The 21,143-nt window shown below is 34.1% G+C and overlaps 1 protein-coding gene across 8 annotated transcripts in view; it reads right to left on the bottom strand.

Moving 5' to 3' along the window:
* Window positions 1-21,143, bottom strand: part of LOC136833341 (disks large homolog 4-like) — a 734,549-nt gene that overhangs the window by 580,399 nt on the left and 133,007 nt on the right. For 7 of the 8 annotated variants that reach the window (XM_067095343.1, XM_067095344.1, XM_067095347.1 and 4 more), the window contains exon 2: window positions 1,152-1,259. In XM_067095343.1, coding sequence (XP_066951444.1) covers window positions 1,152-1,259 — 108 coding nt within the window. The remainder of the gene's footprint in view (window positions 1-1,151; window positions 1,260-21,143) is intronic. The other variant, XM_067095351.1, reaches the window with a different exon arrangement.

The raw sequence follows: 21,143 nt of genomic DNA, 5'->3' as shown, positions 1-21,143 counted from the left end.
GATACTTGAGTCTTTAAATATTAAACTGCGGGTTCCCTCATTAAACACGCAAAACCTCAATTCCATTGTTTTTGCCATAGGTCATTACTATTTGTACCTCTGATCTTTTTGTTTGTTTTTCTGTATATATTTTTTCTTTTTACCGTTAGTGTGGTTCTGTCGTTTGCATTGTAAGGTGAGCGTCTTCTGCTTTTTTTTATAAGTATATTACTGTCTTTGTTTGTTTCTCCATTATTGAAAGGAAAAAAAATTTTTCTTAAAATTAAACAATTTTTTATTCTTTTTTTTTTATTTATTTGGAGGGTTTTGTGATTTTGCTATTTTTAATGTGCTCTTGTGTAACCATATGTGTCCGTGTGTAACGTGATTTTAAGCTTTGTGTGTATGTATTTAAGTGTGCTCTTGTGTATGTAATTTTGAACAGCCTTTATAGATTTTTAGTGACTAATGTTTTAACGTAATTCAGTTTTCGCCGTTCAGTACTTTTTATTAATTTATTTCATTTTCCATAGAATTCTGATGATGTGATTATGAATCACGAAACGTAGGAAGCAACAAAGGAAGTGTGAATCTCAGAGTATTCCTGCCCTTGACTACAATTTTGTATATATATATATATATATATATATATATATATATATATATATATATATATATATATATATATATATATATATATATATATATATATATATATATATATGTATATATATACAGTATATGTATGAATGTATATATATATATATACATATATACACACATATATGTTGGTGTATATATATATATATATATATATATATATATATATATATAGATATATATATATATATATATATATATATATATATATATATATATATATCTATATATATATATAAATATATATACACTGTATAAATACATATACTGTATATCTACCTATATGTATGTCTGTGTGTCAAACGTAATTCAGTTATGGGTCAACCACTGTTCGTCGAGGTAGCCTGCAACGGCCAGCAGTTGAAAGCACCTTCCTTACTTTTCAGTTAATATGAAAGCGAGAGCAGAGGCTCATTTCTTACCTTTGAAGACGACACAGATCGGAGCGTGAGGCGTAGGAGGCTCCGTAAACCTGCGGGAGCACGAACTTGCGAACTTACAAACGCACTTACCTTAGCGTCGTGGTTGAGTGTCGACCGTGGAACCCCGTCTAACGTTGTCATGTCCCTCATCTGCGAGGCACTGACGGGAGGAGGCACGCCATCGTCGTACCGGGACTTCTGACGGCAAGGCAGAAAACGTACGTTAGTGAAGGTGGAAAACGTTTGAAGAAACGTGCGTGATATTTCAAGTCAGGACAACAACAGGCTTATGAATTTCAAGACGTTATATATATATATATATATATATATATATATATATATATATATATATATATATATATATATATATATATATATATATACATACATATATACATTATAGTATTCCAGATAAATATTTAGAGCTAACAGAAATTATCCATGAAAGAAACAGATGTAAAGGTAATGTTGGTGGAGCCTCCTTAAGTGAATTTGCTATAATAGCAGGGTCCTGCGAGGGGAGGTTCTGCCACCTTTGAAGTTTGGCCTTTTCATGGATTTTATAATGAAAAAAGTAGTCGGTAATGGAAGAAAGTGTTTAGACTGGAGAAACAACAGAAACCTAACAACTGGAATACGCATGGGGTGCTGTTTTAATTTGGCAAAATACAAGACTTATAAAGTTTAATAGAAAGCATCATGGGAGATGGGACTTATGATAATTCAAGGTACAGCAGAACAAATGAGGATATAGTATGTTCAAAGGGGTTGAAGTAATACTACAAGAGAGGCCTGAGTGAGATTCCGTCCTTCAAATGTTGAGGAGCAAATATATCCAGTACAGGTTATTTTGAGTTTCCATTTGGTTAAAGACTGAAAAAGGGGAATCCGTCAATGAACAGAGTGAATGTGATTTAGAAATCAAATAGATTGATAATGACCTAGTAAAATTGAATTAGTTTACAATATGAATCATGGTATGGGAATGATGCTAAATCTGAAAGATTTTGTCAACTTGAGAAATATAATTATTATCATTATTCAGAAGATGAACCCTATTCATATGGAACAAGACCACACGGGCGATTGACTTGAAATTCACGCTTCCAACTGAAACGAAGATTAGGAGTCAGATGACAGGATAGTGTGAGAAATTATGCCATAAGAAATATTACTGAAGTTTTATTGCTGAAATGGAAATGGAGATAGCTTGATCACATCCTCCACATTACCCGGGGAAGAATATTACGTGACAGTGTCAGCTGGGCTCTTGATGACATCAAACGAGTTGGAGGACCCAGACCTACTTGGATGAGAACTATGAGTCGAGAGGGTGGATATGAATGAAGATATATATATATATATATATATATATATATATATATATATATATATATATATATATATATATATATATATATATATATATATATAATATATATATATATATATATATATATATATATATATATATATATTATATATATATATAATATATATATATATATATTGAATCCCTAAGCACGTCCTTTGGTCCGTCTTTTAACAAATGCCAACGCTGAAACGCTCCATTGCCTACGGCTTGAGAGAGAGAGAGAGAGAGAGAGAGAGAGAGAGAGAGAGAGAGAGAGAGAGAGAGAGAGAACTGTGACCTTGTATAGCTTCTCGTATTCAGGACCACCCAAACCTTGCTCCAACTTTCCCAAAGTCGTCAGGGAATATTTCTCAACCTTAAAAGTTTAAGCCGGTATCTCGCAGTGTTATTTTTTGCACTGCACTTTACTTAGTGATTAATCGGTCCCAGTCTCTCTCTCTCTCCCTGTCACGCGGCTTCAAGTCGATAAACTGTGACATAAGAAATGAATCATACTAAGTGAAGAGCTCTGTTACCTATTTTTGGAGGAAGTAAATTGAACACTTCTTCTCAAACTATTTCCTCTCTTTTTGGAAGAAAATATTTTCTTCTTTTGTTATTGTTTTGTTTATACACCGTTTCTCATTAGGAACGGGATGGTTAAACTCGAGAGAGAGAGAGAGAGAGAGAGAGAGAGAGAGAGAGAGAGAGAGAGAGAGAGAGAGTACCTTTGCTGCTGCTTTCATTCATAAAATATGCTAAATGAATTACACATCGAATTTATTAAAGATGATGCTCATGTAAAAAATAAATATAGTTTAAGATTTAGGAACACATGGAAAAACAGGCAAATACTAAGTAGTTCGACAGGAAGATGAGTGAGCCTTTTTTTCATATTATTAAAAACTGCCTCAAAGCGTAAATGGCAGTAAATGGCTAACATTGTATAGTACTCCATTCCCTGATCTTCATTTTCAGTCACTTGCTAAATGACAGTACATCTAAATCGAGAAATTACAAAATCCTCAATTGTAAGTTTGTCTATATCACAAACCTGTAAGACTGATTCAGTTAAAACTCAAAAGCAAATCAAATCAAACGAGACAATAACTATCAACCCTCACGTGGTTTGAACTCTGAACCAAAATGTTAGGAGCAGTTTCCAAGGCTACGATTTTGCAATGAGGTAGATATCACGAAAGAACGCAAATGAATGACAAATTGCTCGAAAAAAAAACTGGTGACGCCCTCGGCGAGCGTATATTGATTTTATGTGAGAGCCCACAAAAATGAGCACGCGACTGCGTAAGTAGATTGCTTCTGGATATTTGGTCAGATCAAGAACCAGCTGACATTCCAGCAGTGAAGCCCTACGTGAGAAAGGTGTCGATATTATCCGGTTTTACCTTTTCTATTAAGATTTGTGGGTACACTGGATTTAGGAAGCCCCCATGACTAATACAGGAAGACTCCATGGCGAATATACACGTTTTCACTTTTTTTTTTTTTATTTCTTTACATTTCTGTGATAGGATTGGCGGTACTAAACCCCTGACGCGTTCTGTGAGTGTGATTTTAATTCTGACATGAAAATGGAGCAGCTTTTAAGAAATATCTGAAAAAAAACCTTCATGACTGAAAGGGGAAATAATTTAATCTACCTTCATAAGAAATATCAAAGCAGAGATTGGAACATTTACTAACGCTCAATCGATGGTAGGCGTGTCATTGTATGCAAATATTAATATAGATAGGTTTCAGAACAAAATTGCCTGGGACCATAGCGAAGGAAGGAATTTTAATCATTATGAATATAATGGAAACTGCTGCATCACAAGTGCGAATTTCATCACTGTATATATCTGCTGGCCCCCTTTTCAGTAGTGCAGTAGATTAACAATGAACTAGGCATCCAATCGGAGTGTGTTCGAATCCTACGTGGAAATAAGAATTTTTCATTTATTCAAATTCAGATTGCAAGTGTTTCAATTAAAAGCATAACACTTGAAAGCATAATGCCCCACTCCAGAAAAACAGGGGCAATCCAGAAGATAACAGGTTATTATGGTAAGTGTAATACACATACCAATGACAAATGGGATCAGTAGACTCTTAGTAAACTGCATTATGCATTACAAAGTACAGTACGATTCTATGAAATCGGAAGACAGTTATATGGGAAGCCTTTATCCTTTACTAGTAACTAAAGTACAAAAATTCGATTTTTTGTACTTTAGTTACTAGTAAGGGATAAAGGCTTCCCATATAACTGTCTTCCGATTTCATAGAATCGTATTGTACTTTGTAATGCATAATGCAGTTTACTAAGGGTCTAGTGGTCTCATTTGTCACTGGTATGTGTATTACACTTACCATAATAACCTCTTATCTTCTGGATTGCCCCTGTTTTTCTGGAGTAGGGTATTATGCTTTCAAGTGTTGTGCTTTCAAGTGAAACACTTGCAATCTGAATTTGAATAAATGAAAACACTTATTTTACTCAGAGGTAAACGGTCATGTTCGCCATCAGCCACATTCTTCAGAACTAACTCAAAGTAAACAAAAAACCTGTGTGCCTACCAACTTTCGCCTTTAAGCATATTTTTCATAGAAAGCTCTCACACATACCAGCACTTATGACACTGAAAATAACTTTTTCAAGTTATATGTATGAAGGTAATGAAACTGGCAATTAAACGAGACAATAACTATCAACCCTTACCACGTGGTTTGAACTCTGAACCAAAATGTTAGGAGCAGTTTCCAAGATTGTCACGACCGACAACATTTACCTCCTGCTTGGAGACAGTGCCACATATGGGCCATCACACTGTCTACTTCAAGCACACAGCGTAATCTATGCCGGCCTGCAAGATAACTTTCAAGTAAAGTATGTGTGAAGCGAACATTGGGTAGGCACATACATAACACTAACTTGCAAGCAGGAGAGGCATTCTGCCGAGGGGTGGTTGGTCATGCTTTTTGCATAGAGCTCTTAGCATCCTGAAAAATGGTTCAGACCACTTGAAAGCAGAAACTGTTGTTTCATTTTGTAGCCAGTAACATTAAGATTTATATGTATCACGTGAAAAGAGTGATTTAGGGTGAGGCATACACATACACACATACGTACTATATATATATATATATATATATATATATATATATATATATATATATATATATATATATATATGTGTATATATACATACAGATAGATATACAGATAGATAGATATAAATACACATTTTATTATATATAAGGGGATATTTTTATTATATATTATGTATATATATATATATATATATATTATATATATATATATATATATATATATATATATATATATGAAACGAAAGAAACAGACAGCGTGTAAGATAAAAGTCCTGATGAGCTTCCCGTGTACGTTTATGAAGCAGCTACAGTTACGGAAGTTTATGCACATTGGCAAAGACCTCCACCCTGCACTTTTTATATTTCAAGCTATACTCATCCTAGGAAAATGGCTGCATGATGAGATGATACGTGAATAAGACTTCCTGGAATCACAGAGTTCAAGCTATATAATGCTCATAATTTAAAAATCGTTAAAAACCACGTGATTAATTTACTCTGTGCATCAGAATGAACGAAGAGGCAAATGAACCATTATTTCTGATTAAAACCATAATATTATTTCTGATCAAAACGATAATATCTACGCCAAATTTCAACCCTCCAGATTTTTTTAGACTATTTTATCTGATTAAAAAACTAGCGGTTGTTGTGACATTTTAAATAGACAATGTAAACTAAATGGCAAGAGCAAGAGAGAGAGAGAGAGAGAGAGAGAGAGAGAGAGAGAAGACCACAAAATGCTTCAATTGTACAAGCGGTGCCAAAGGTAACACTGTCATGTTAAGGCAATAAACGAGACGCCAAATTCCTTCCGCTGAAAAAGGGGACGAAAAGTCCCAATACAATTTTCCTTTCGTTTCAAGCGAAGGGAGCGAAAGAATGTGTTTGTTCCCTTCTTGGAGAGAGAGAGAGAGAGAGAGAGAGAGGAGGAGGAGGAGAGGAGGAGGAGGAGGAGGAGGAGGAGGAGGAGGAGGAGGAGGGAGAGAGAGAGGAGAGAGAGAGAGAGAGAGAGAGAGATAGGAGGGGAGGAGGAGAGAGAGAGAGAGAGAGAGAGAGGAGGAGAGGAGGAGGAGGAGGAGGGAGGGAGGAGGAGGAGGAGGGGAGGAGGAGGGAGGAGGAGGAGGAGGGAGGAGGAGGAGAGAGAGAGAGAGAGAGAGAGAGAGAGAGAGAGAAGAGAGAGAGAAAAGGAGAAGAAAGAGAGAGAGAGAGAGAGAGAGAGAGAGGAGAAGAGGGAGGAGGAGGAGGAGGAGGAGGAGGGAGGAGGAGAGAGAGGAGAGAGAGAGAGAGAGAGAGAGAGACTCAGGGGACGGTAACTAAGGGGATATGGCTTTAGAAGAGATAAAAGAGTCACCCACAGAAAAAAAAAAACTTAGTGAGTCCACCTTTCTCTTGCAACAAGCCATTGCTGGGCTCCGTTGGTTTAGTGGAAAAGCAACGTTGACAACATGGCTGCATAGAAGCCAAGCTACCAAATAATCAAGTTACTGGTATCCATAAATTAGTTATATGTTCCAGTGAGGGTCACCCCCACTGGTCAGGTACGTTGGCTTTCCCCCTGGGTTATGTTAAGTTAGTTAAGAAAGTGTCCGTTGAAATAACAATGTTATATCGTTACAAACCCTAAGCACCACGTGTGTCTTTGAACAAAGAACATCTCTTGTCTTTATGAGAGAGAGAGAGAGAGAGAGAGAGAGAGAGAGAGAGAGAGAGAGAGAGAGAGATGCAGCTTTCCTTTAATGGCCGAGTTTCTTAAATTCCCTTCGGGGAGTATTCTTAAAAATTCTTCGTGTCTTGGGATGTCCTTTTTTAAAAGGCAGCAAAAAAAATTAGAAAAAAATAAACAAAAGAAAGAAAAAGATAAAATACGCATTCATAAGGGCGCCAGAACAAGAGGGTCCAAGTCTTACGCATGGTGACATTGTTTCCGTGTTGCCTGCTAAAATATTTTCATGACAAGTGACACAAAAGAGAGAGAGAGAGAGAGAGAGAGAGAGAGAGAGATTCTCTCACCGCCACATTCTAATTGGTTGATCTCAGCATGAAAGAAGTATGTTCTAGGTTAATTGTGAGAGCAATTTTACAACCCAAAAATATTTTGTTACAACCCAAAAATATTTTGGATTTGTATTTATAACGAAAAAAATTACTTGAGGGAATTTGTTAACATTCTGACAGCAAAATGTTTTTCTACAATCAAGTCTTCATCAAAAAGACTGAGAGAGTTTAACTCTAAATAATCTGATGTAGCCAGGATGTGTATTCCTTTACTTTTCTCGGTCATAAAAAAATTGAATCTGTTATTGTTCTTGTAAAAACAAACAAATAGGTACTTTTTCAGGACTTAACATTACTGACTAAAAATCAACGCGAACTCAGTTTTTTTTTTTTGCTAACATAATCACACAAAAGGTGACATCTTAATCTAGCAGATAATCCAAAAAAAAAGCATTTCATAACAAATGAAAATATATACCCTTTCTTATCATAATCAACGTTCAGAACAAAATACCACAAAAGATATCACAGTTTTAAGCTTCTGTTAAACTAGAAGACAGAATTCTTTACAAAACAACTCCACAGAAGACGTAATCTAAAATTTATTTCAATATAGGAGACACAGCAGAAGACTCTACCTTTATGTTATCCTATCCTAGAGGATACAATTCAAATCAAACAACTTTACAGATGATACTATCTCAAATCTCATTTTAAACTATCGAATAAAATTTCAAAGAAAAAACCTCACAACAGAAGAACTATCTTAATCCTTTTTAAACCAGAAGGTGCCATTCAAGAAAAAATAACCTTACAACAAAAGACATCACCTTAATGCTATGTTACCACAGAAATTGTAATTTCAAACACAGATACTTCACTAAGGAAGACATTATCGTAATCATTTTTTAATCGAGAGGATCCAGTTACAAGCAGAATTACTCAAAACTTATTTCTTATCTTAATCTTATTTTATTCTCGAAGACACAGCGCCAAACATAATAATTTCACAATTAAGGGAATCATCTTAACCTTACTTTACTCGATAAGATACAATTAAAAGCAGAAAGACTTCACAGCAAAAGACATTATCTTAATCTTATTTCGTTCTCGAAGACACGATTCCAAACATAATACCTTTGCAGCTGAAGACACTATCTTAATCATACTTAATTCTAGAAGATATAAGTCTAAACAGGATAGCTTCACAGCAGATGATATTATCATAATCTAGAAGACAGAATTCTTAACAACTGTCTTAACCTAGTTCCAACACTAAGTACTAAGCTAAGAATGGGCTAGTGAGACTGATCGAGTTAACCTTTGGTGAGAAATACAATCTACAGGAAGTCTCTACTCCTGAGGTTTCCTGTGAGGTCATCTCTTTTGGCAAGGACGTAATACCTTACCAAAATGCATCACAGAGATTAGCAATGGCTGGATTGGTCAGTCCATACACTGTTCTTTTCTTTCATAATCTAAGCTTTGGCATTCACACCCTAAATCTGTTCCCATACCCTTAGGGTACTTTCTAATTATCAATTATAAATTCACTTCTAAATCTTTCTTCCCATACCCTTAGGGTACTTTCTAATTATCTTTTAGAAATTCACTTCTAAATCTTTCATCCAATACCCTTAGGGTACGTTCTGTCTACTTATCTGCTAGAACGCATCCCCACTCTTTTATCCTTCCTTAAATCCCACGCTGTTAGCTTTTACTGAGATAGAAAACGATTTTCCATCCAAAGAATTTTCATAATTCAATATTAGGTTATGGTCTGCTCTTATCATCTTTCAATCACACTCCTAATTAACCACCAATGTCTTTTTATTGGAATTACAGTATATGAACTTCATGTCCAAAAAAATTATTTAAGTAAGGACATGGAGATATGTGTAAAATATACATATACATACATATATATATATATATATATATATATATATATATATATATATATATATATATATATCTTATATATAACTATCTTCTCTAACTGTTCTCTTTGAAGCTTTGTCCAAGGTTCTTCAAAGGAAATGTCCATCCCACCAGTAGGCGGACAATTGCTTCTGTTCCGCCTTGTTGACGTCCTTATTGGTTGAAAATTATCTAACGATGTCCTCTGGGTGTGTTTAATTGACTTAATTCCTCCCTTTGTGGGTGGGACTAATGGTGTCACTGGAAATCTTCAGGTTCCGGCGAAAGTTGAAAGGTCAGATCACAGGTGAGATGGGTAGGCAGTTTTTAATGGTTGCGCTTACATTATTCTCGCACCAGTATTTTGGCTACATACTCACGACACTTCCTGATCATTACTCTCTCTCTCTTTCTCTTTCTCTGTCTATCATTTGTCTATTAATGGTTCTCTCTCATTTCTTTTTCTCTCTTTTATATTTATGCTATTCCTGACTCATATTCTCCTTAGCTATCATTACATCAATATATATATATATTTGTATATATGCGTATATATATATATATATATATATATATATATATATATATATATATATATATATATATTTACTCATAATATATGTAGATTATACACACACACACACACATATATATATATATATATATATATATATATATATATATATATATATATATATATGTGTGTGTGTGTGTGTGTGTGTGTACTAACACTAAGCAGCTTTGATAATACTCTTTCCGTCACTACTCCTTCTGATACTTTGTCAAAGCAACACTGATTTTACATTTTTTTTTTTTTTATTTTACTCTTGAAACGCATCCTGTTACCAAAGAACCTTGTTTTCGTCTCCCTTCGCGATAGGATATTTTATCTCCGTTGATATAACCCCATTACCCTCATTCGAGAAGATGAAAAACAAACCCTTAACAAACCAACATGAAACCAAGCAGAAGCAGGGGGAAGATAATTGAGGGTACAAAAAGAAACCGAACGAAGGGAACGAAAACCAAAGTTATTTCTCATTCGGGGTGTTGAGGAACAAACCACTCACAAACACACACACACACAAACACTCACACAAACCAAACAAAAGGAAGGCACGTGAGGGTTAACCAAGACCCTTCCAAGGCGGAGGAATAGATAGATACTCGATCTATCGGTGCAGCCCTTTTCAAATGAGACGTGAAGAGAACGATTTTAAGGGGACCCCCTGTCTTTCTCAAAGTTGCCTCTTTCTTCTCGGATGAGTGGGGGTGGGGGTGGGGATGGGGGTAGGGGTAGGGGTAGGGGGCTCCCTCCCCCTTAACGAGGTAAGGATGAGATGGGGACAAGAGCGATTGAAAGAAAGTGACGAGCCTCAGACCGGGATGTGGAATGATTTTTCTCTTTTTTTTTTTTTCCATACATACTTAATTTTTCAATTCTTTGCATAACGAATTTCTCAAGTTTTTTCATAATAATTTAGCGAGTTTCTTCATAATGTGATTCTGAATATCTTATCACAATGAATTCTTAAAATGATTTTTCACTATGTATTTCAGAGTTCCTTGAAAATTAATTTCTTGATACTTTCGTCATAATTAATTCCGACTTGATTTTCCATATTGAACGCCATTTTCAGGAAGAGTGAAGGGACAGGACGTCTTGTGGAAGGCAAATAACTCGTGAATTATATAGGCATACAAATTTATTTCTAAATTTGTGTCGTCCTGGTAATCCATTACAAAACTTGAAACGTTTGGAGAAAACGAAGAAGCCAATACTAAAATGAGTTACATGAATACATTCACACATGCACATACATGTATATACATACATACATACATACATACATACATACATACATACATACATACACACACACACACACACACACACACACATATATATATATATATATATATATATATATATATATATATATATATATATATATATATATATATATATATATATATATATATAGGCTTCAATAAAACAGGATGATTTAGATTCAGATTCTTTCATTTCCACAGTGCTAGCTTTCGAACAACTTAGGAAATTAAAAATTTTGGAATCTAAACCATCCTGTCTTTTCGAAGCCTAACATAAATTAGTATGAAAATAAACAAATATATACAGTATATGTATATATATATATATATATATATATATATATATATATAAATATATGTGTATATATACATATATATATAAATGTATATATATACACATATATATGAGCAAAATAACTAGAATAATTCATAATGTGAGTAGGGGGCTATTTCTCAGGTCAACAATCCTCGTAAGAAATTGTCCAAAAAGGAATGGTAACTCAGAGAGAGTGAACAATTTCTGTATGAAGAATCTGTTCTTTTACAACAGGAAAATAAAACTAGGGGGAACATAAAGTTTGTTGGAAAAGTTTCAGTTCTAAAAGCTGAATCTACATAATACCTGCCCCTACTACATCCCAACGTTTCTTGTGAAAATTCCAAAAGTTTCAAGATTATCTCGTTTTACGGAAAACTTTTGAGTTTCGATTAATTTCTACGTCAAGGTATAATGAAGAAATTCCTTCACTTTTTCAGTTGACCTGTGATCTTTCGAGCGGAAACAGACACATGTATCTTTTTTATCACATCAACACGTCAAGAGTAAATGACAAGTATGATGTTAACTGGTAACATAAATGTATCCATTGTGAATGGGCATGTTTGCACAAGCGCGTTGGGGAATGAAAGGAACAACAACTGTTCTGTTTATGAAGCCACCCTCTGTTTATTGGGGTTTAACGGGTTATTGATGAAACTGTAAATCCTACAGTATATATATATATATATATATATATATATATATATATATATATATATATATATATATATATATATGTATATGTGTGTGTATACGTGTATATACTATACGTATATATACAATATATATACATATATCCATATACATACACACATACATATACATATATTATATATATTATAGAAAATATATATACATATATATATATATATATATATATATATATATACGAGTGTATATATATATATATATATATATATATATATATATATATATATATATATATATATATATATATATATGACTATTTATCACATCACCGTGATTCATATACAATCAGAGCTACAAACGTCCTTTAATATCAATTCACTCTACCTCAGGTAATATATTTTTCATATATGTTACCGAAGAAGAATTTTTAGGTGATAATAAGTCCACCGTCCCGTGGGATCGAACCAGCGACGGACGAGGAATCAGGACTACAGTGACACACTAACCAGTTGTGGCCGACTGGTTGTGTGTCACTGCAGTCTGATTCCTCGTCCGTCGCTGGTTCGATCCCACGGGACGTGACTTATTATCACCTAAAATTCCCCTTCGGTAACATATATGAAAATATATTACTTGAGTAGAAAAATTGATATTAAAGACGTTTTGTTATATATATATATATATATATATATATATATATATATATATATATATATATATATATACATATATAATTAATACACACACATGTATAAGCTGCTGGGGTGCAGCACAAGCAACCCCCTTAGTTTTAGCTTTTCAATCATGATAAAGATTGACTGGTCATTCTACTCCGCGGTCGGTAACCTTATAGGGGCGTGGCCGAGCACCTCGGAAGGTTGATTGTTTGGTTTTTAAGCATAAAAGGGCACTGCACTGTCACAGGGGGCTGATATTAAAACAAGATGATTTATAAGACTATGCTGAGACAGTTCAGTCTCCAAAGACCTTTGAAATAAATCACATTAAATCTCTCTACATTTTACTTAAATTATTATCTGTCATTTGAACTTTAAAAAATTACTTTCAATTTTTATCCATGTTGAAAGCAATTAAAAAAAAATATTCAAACTAACTTCCTGTCACGCAAATTGGAAAAAACTATCAACTATCGATTATGAGTTTTTTTTACCACTAACACGATGGAAAAAAGTCTTGGTGACAAGTCTGACATGACCTTTTTTCACGATGTCATGGTATGACCTCTTCTTTTGCAAATATGGACAGCGCTTGAAATCTAATTACTTTTTAATCACTCGACCCGCGCTGTCCAAACTTGGACCAGATCTCGCTTCTGTCGACTACAACACTTCAATTTAACTAAATAAACAACATTTCTTTTGCAAGCAAGATGGGACAAGCGATATTCCAATCAATCAGAGAGAGAGAGAGAGAGAGAGAGAGAGAGAGAGAGAGAATCAACTTCTGTCCACTGAACACTTGGGTAGCGTAATAAGAAGTGTATAATAGAAATATATAAAAATAAAACCTTTGAATATGAAAAAATAAGTCATTCAGTTTAAGTCACGTTATGATTTAAAACTACGTCGAGTATTAATGAAGTGAATCGTTTTCTTGTTTTTAAAATCCTTTTACAACACAGCTATGACAGAGAGCGAAAAACAGAAGAAGAAGAAGAAGAAGAAGAAGAAGAAGAAGAAGAAGAAGAAGAAGAAGAAGAAGAAGAAGAAGAGGGATGTGATTCATAATTTCGAAATACGAAGCCGTCTTACACATTCTCCCCTCGAACACGTACGAAATTTGCATAAGAGTGCAGCCAGTGTCTCTCTCTCTCTCTCTCTCTCTCTCTCTCTCTCTCTCTCTCTCTCTCTCTCTGTCACACACGCACAAACAATTTTGGTGAAGGGTAGAAACTAAAAGATTTAACTCTTTATCATTTTTCTTAAAAGTAAAAAGTAAAAAAATAAAAGACAAGAAACATGGAATGTCCAGAAATGTGTGATTGATATGAAAGACAATGTTTCACGGAATTTCAATTTATATTCCACTCGACAGCTCTGGAGGCTGTCTTGACAGTTCTCATTTTCATTAAAAAATAGGCCGAAGTTTCTTCGGCGCAATCGAGTTTTCTGTACAACGTATAATGCTGTATAAAACTATCCTACGACCGGCCAGCGGGCAGCGGCTCAGTTGCTCCTCAGACGTGGTCAAGTTAAGGTGCGTACCACGCCTCCGGAAAGCGCTGGCAGACGCACGATCCACAGCTAACCTTAACCTTAAATAAAATAAAAAAAACTACTAAGGTTAGAGGGTTGCAACTTGGTATGTTTGATGACTGGAGGGTGGATGATCAGCATCCCAATTTGTAGCCCTCTGGCCCCTTTTGTTTTTAAGCCCTGAGGGCGGACAGAAAAAGTGCGGACGGACAGACGAAGTCGTCACAATAGTTTTCTTTTATAGAAAACTAATAAAAATTGTGTCATTGATTATCGCCTCGTAGTATTTAAACTCACACACGGTGTTTTATACATCTGTTTTCTCATTTTTTGCTTAATCTACAACGGGAATCAATATTTCTACATCTCCGGAAAATCTTTAGGTATAATTTATATTTTTTCCCTTCTAATGCCCGAAAGTGTTTCCCATATATAATGCTAAGCTAGTAGCGCACTTAAGCCAGTTTGCTAAGTCGATTTATTTACTTATAGAATTAGAAAAAAAACTAATGATAGAGGTTGTCCATCACATAAAATTTATGTTACAAAGAGATGCTCTAGATTTCAAGGCTTGTTTGGAAAGTCATGACTTATAAGAGCAGTGCAACCAAGATATCATAATCAAGGGTTCATCACTCCTGTTGTGGCATTATCTACAGTATGCCGTACATTACCCACTGTGGGCACTAGATACACCTTTCTGCCTGTTACTTTTCGTCCGTCGCATTTAACCTTCCCCACTGCGCTGTTCAGCTTCTCTAACCTTAGACTACAGTACTGTATTTCCAGCTCTTGTGAGGATCTGGTGGCAACTTAGTGATCTGATTAAACTGTTTTAAAAATACACCTTTCAGCCTGTCACTTTTCGTCTGTCGCATTTAACCTTCCCCACTGCGCTGCTCAGCTTCTCTAACCTTAGACTACTGTAATTTTCAGCTCTTGTGAGGATCTGGTGGCAACTTAAGTGATCTGATTAAACTGTTTTTAAAAATGAACAAATGCCTCGACGACTGTGGTTGTTATTGAGGAGAACGATTCCACCTAGGGATACAAAGTCTTCCACAGATTAATTGATATCTTATGGGATTTCTCTTCATAGTCTTGCATTGCTCCAAGCATAGAATATATAATTTTTGTTTTGAAGAAAGATTATTTCAATTTATTTTACGTTGGAAACAACGCTCCAAGCATAGAATATATAACTTTTGTTTTGAAGAAAGATTATTTCAATTTGTTTTACGTTGGAAACAACGCTCCAAGCATGGAATATATAATTTTTGTTTTGAAGAAAGACTATTTCAATTTATTTTACGTTGGAAACAACGCTCCGAGCATGGAATATATAGTTTTTGTTTTGAAGAAAGATTATTTCAATTTATTTTACGTTGGAAACAATGCTGCAGGCATGCGGAGTATATAGTTTTTGTTTTGAAGAAAGATTATTTCAATGTTTTGTATTTTTCTTCGTTGGAAACAAATGAGAAAATACAAAAGATGTTATCTTACGTCACTTTGGAGGAAGGATTGGAAAACTGCAGTACCTCAGCAAAAGCTCGGTCTAGATGAAATTTGGTCAGTAATTTCAGTAAAGCTTATAATTCGGGATATCTGGAAGTTATTTGCCATCTACAAGTTAACTATAAAACAATTTAGATTTACATAAGCGCCTGAAAATAAGGGGAAAGGAGCAAAATGACAATTTTCTTATAAATCAAAACTTAAGTAAAACGCCAAACTATTTTTGAGGGTCAATCGGTGTTCTGACTACCAATGAAGATTTGTTTGGCCAAAAACAGTCAGAAAAACATTCTACGCCTCGTTACCGCAAATACACAAACGTATGTGACGCGATCGTTTTTAGCTGCCGCATATCCCTTAACAAACAAACAAAGAAAAATGGGAATAAAAGGATTCTGACGTCATAAGATACATTATCTACACTTATTTCCGTTCTCTTCAGTTGCTGACTGTGAATGCGACGTGAAACGCCAGAGTTTGGTCACCTCGAATAAAAAAAATAAAAAAAAAATAAAAAAGAAAAAAATAACTCACGGAAAAATTCATTCAGTATAAAGCGCTTAAGACACTTAAGGAAAAACATTCTCGTATTTACAACAAATTGAAGGAAAATCTCACGCGCTGTTTACAAAATAAATGTCAAAAATACGCTCTAAGTAAAAGTAAATCTAAGTAAGAGTAAACATATAAAATAAAAAGAATTGATAAGGAAACTGTCAAAGACCAAGCGTATAAAATTAGGACGTGGATCTGAATCAAACTGTCCGCAGAACTCAAATGTTCTGACACCTAAAACAGGACTGTTCAGACGACACGTGATGACAGTCTCGCTCTTAAAGCGAGTGACTTTATGTGGCTCCGGGAACATAATGGGAGATGAAGCGTCGCTGCCAACGACAATGTTAATCATCTCAGTTTAGCAGAAATAAGTATCCCTGAGAAGAGGAGATTCATCCTTTCCCTTACAGCTCCTGCGTAAATTGTACAATGTGGACCATAAAGCTTTGTAAGCGTGCGTGTGAGCGTGAGTTTGCAGGAAAGCACACACACACGCACATACACACATAAAGTAGGCTGTCCAACTGCAAAACTTGCTCTGGTTTCATTTCTCGTCTCTTTAGTAAAATACATCATACGTAATATTAGGCAGTCTATAAATGTAAAATACATCTGATGTAATATTAGAGGCTATAAATGTAAAATACATCTGATGTAATATTAGGCAATCTATAAATGTAAAGTACTGTACATCTGATGTAATGTTAGACACTCTATAAATGTAAAATACACCTGATGTAATATTACACAATCTATAAATGTAAAATACATCTGATGTAATATTAGGCAAACTATAAATGTAAAATACATCTGATGTAATATTGGATGGTCTCTAAATGTAAAATACATCTGATGTAATATTAGATAATCTATAAATGTAACATACATCTGATGTAATATTAGGCAATCTATAAATGTAAAATACATATGATGTAATATTAGACAATCTTTAGATGTAAAATACATCTGATGTAATATTAGACAATCTTTAAATGTAAAATACATCTGATGTAATATTAAACAATCTATAATGTAAAATACATCTGATGCAATATTAGACAATCTTTAAATGTAAAATACATCTGATGTAATATTATACAATCTATAAATGTAAAGTACATCTGATGTAATATTAGACAATCTACAAATGTAAAATACATCTGATGTAATACTAGACAATCTACAAATGTAAAATACATCTGATGTAATATTAGACAATCTATAATGTAAAATACATCTGATGTAACATTAGACTATCTATAAATGTAAAATACATCTGATGTAATATTAGACAATCTATAATGTAAAATACATCTGATGTAATATTAGACAATCTGTAAATGTAAAATACATCTGATGTAATATTAGACAATCTATAATGTAAGATACATCTGATGTAATATTAGACATTCTTTAAATGTAAAATACATCTGATGTAATATTAAACAATCTATAATGTAAAATACATCTGATGTAATATTAGACAATCTTTAAATGTAAAATACATCTGATGTAATATTATACAATCTATAAATGTAAAGTACATCTGATGTAATATTAGACAATCTATAATGTAAATACATCTGATGTAATATTAGACAATCTATAATGTAAAATACATCTGATGTAATATTAGACAATCTATAATGTAAAATACATCTGATGTAACATTAGACAATCTATAAATGTAAGATGTCTCGGATAATTATATATATTTATAATATAGCGAAGTACTGTGCAGAAAGTTTCCCGTTCCACTTTTGCGAATGGGAGAACTAAATCAATAATAGCCCATGTCCGTGAAATAACTTACTTCAGGCTAGATATTCACATCTAAAATAAATACGGTGTGACCGTAGATTTATTAGCCCTACGCCACTGTCTCTCTCTCTCTCTCTCTCTCTCTCTCTCTCTCTCTCTCTCTCTCTCTCTCTCTCTCTCTCAGGGCCCCATTTCGCCCAGTCAGCGAATTTAAGCGACGCTTGGTCTAATCAGTGGATAAGTGCGTGACCACGAAGAAATATCAAATTGCGCCGCCAGTTTAACCACTTTAAACATCCGTGGGACAGGGGAGGCACTTAAACACACATACACAAAAACACATACATACATACACACACATATATATAGATATATATATATATATATATATATATATATATATATATATATATATATATATATATATGTGTGTGTGTGTGTGTCAATAATTAATGTATTATTATTTCAATATTGATACTACTATGAATGTATAAATATGTACTATTAATCTGTCCGCAGACAAGTGTATATTTTATATTTTAGGTAGTTTCAAAAATTTTTTTCTATTAACAGATATGCCTCTTTTCTTACTTTGTGTTCAAAATCTGTCGATAATCTTTGTGAGACAAGGACTTTATAGGCGGTTGAGTGCTCAATGCTTTTTTGTCATAATTTATGCTGGTGTACGGCTAACGACAGACACAGACAAACGTACGTGCATATATTCCCACATACACACACACACATAACAAGCCAAACCCACACACATATATATATACTGTATATATATATATATATATATATATATATATATATATATATACTATATATATATATATATATGTATGTATATATATATATATGTACATATATATATATATATATATATATATATATATATATATATATATATATATATATATATATATATATATACATACATACAGTATATGTCGAGGCTTCACAGAGTCCATAAAAACAGAAACTACCACTAAAGTCAGAAAACTTGCATAAGGATCTGGCATAAGAATAACGTAACGGGAGTTTTTCTTTAATGTATGCACGCCTCTGGAGATGCAGCTGTTTGCTTTTAATAATTCGAGAGAATTTAATTTTCATATTTTTGCCATTCATAACCTTTTAAGCATTTAATATGGGCGTTCTCAACCTCGGGAGATTATTTAAGGGGCACTTAAGCGGGTGAAGAAAATGCATTTTAGCCATCTTGGGAGAGAGAGAGCATTCTATATCGACCTGGCGTAACAACTACAAAGGTCATCTTTTTCACATTAATTTCTGAGAGCCAGTATACACGATACTGGATAAAAGTCTCATAAAACAAACAGAAAATAATATTAGTTATGTCAACAAGTATAACGTCACCACGTATTCAACCAAATGATCACAGCTTTTGTAGTACCACTTCACATTAAAGTGCTTTCAGTTTATTACTAATCTATACCCAGTGTCTGACTGAATGATTGGCCTAAACGCATTTTCCCGAGATGTAACCGAGTAGCCTACCGGGGCCCTTCCCTGAAAAAAGCAGGACGCCATATCTTAAAAACTAACCACTGAATTTAATTAAAATTAATCTCATTATGTTTCCTCCTCCCAAATTCCTATAAAGGTCTTACCTAACCTAACCTAACCTAACCTAACTTAGGGGCATGGCAAAAAAACCGGGGCTGGTGTAATACTAGCATACATCTCAGGAATTTGCGACCTAAACACTCACGAGTTATTTTGGAAAACTAAAAAACCTGATTTCAAAGTACGAGAAAGGTATAAATGGTCTGGCCTAAATACTCAAGCACCTGATTTGAATATGAGAAATACCAGGTCGATGGCCAAAGCACCCGCGAGATATTTTGGAAAACTTAAGGACCTGAATTCATAGTAAGAGAAATGAGAAGGAAAATAAGGGCTGCATTAACAGTACAGTCTTTACCCTCGTCGAGCAAAAATACTGACTGAACAAGCTCAATGAGGTCCACTAAATTAACCTCAATAATAGCAAAGGTTACAGAAATGTTTTTCTACAATAAAATGTGGATTACGTGCATTCTAAACATGGACCAATAAAAATAATGAGGTACAAATCCACCGATGTCAAAGAAATGAAAGTCAGCATTGGTAAATCGGAAAATAGTGTTTTTTTTTCTTCTCCAGAACTCATTTCAGTTCTGCCAGCCCGGAACATTTAAAATATTCAACACCAGCAAGTTCACAGAGCGTCCTTTTTTTTTTTTTTTTTTTTTACCCTTTTTCAGTTATTACATAAATTGCATTACATTTCGTTAGGGAGAAATCCCATTAGTGTAAACACACCTAGGTCAACAAAATGCAACTTGACAATGACAAAATAGAAATGACCCTCATTTTCCAAAAATGACCTTTCCACATATTCTGGTTACTTTAGCCATTACGTTTGGCTGAAGACTCATTAGCACAAAACAACCAAGATCCAACAATGGTAAGTGCAATAATGTCGGAACAAATATGAACATGATTTTTCCCATTATACTTACTTAAAACACATTTTTTATTCAGATTACTGCAGCATTTAAGCTGAAGTAAAGACATTACCAGCAGAACTTGCCTGCATGGCTTCCGCCTTTATGAAATGAGAGCAATGGGACCCCTGCCAATTCCTTCAGGATCATTTAAGCACTTTATGGAAAACTTTACGAGCAAAGGCTTCCTCTAAACGTCTGGTTCATGCATTAATCGATATTTGATCCGACCATCATCATCATCATCATCATCATCATCCCCTCTCTCTCTCTCTCTCTCTCCACAATTATTTCCTTTCCTCCAGGGGCATCATATGTGAAAAT

Source organism: Macrobrachium rosenbergii, chromosome 51 (genome assembly GCF_040412425.1).
Source record: "Macrobrachium rosenbergii isolate ZJJX-2024 chromosome 51, ASM4041242v1, whole genome shotgun sequence".
Lineage (NCBI taxonomy): Eukaryota > Metazoa > Arthropoda > Malacostraca > Decapoda > Palaemonidae > Macrobrachium > Macrobrachium rosenbergii.
Note: the sequence above shows the minus strand (reverse complement) of the source record. Positions and strands in the feature narration are given on the sequence as shown.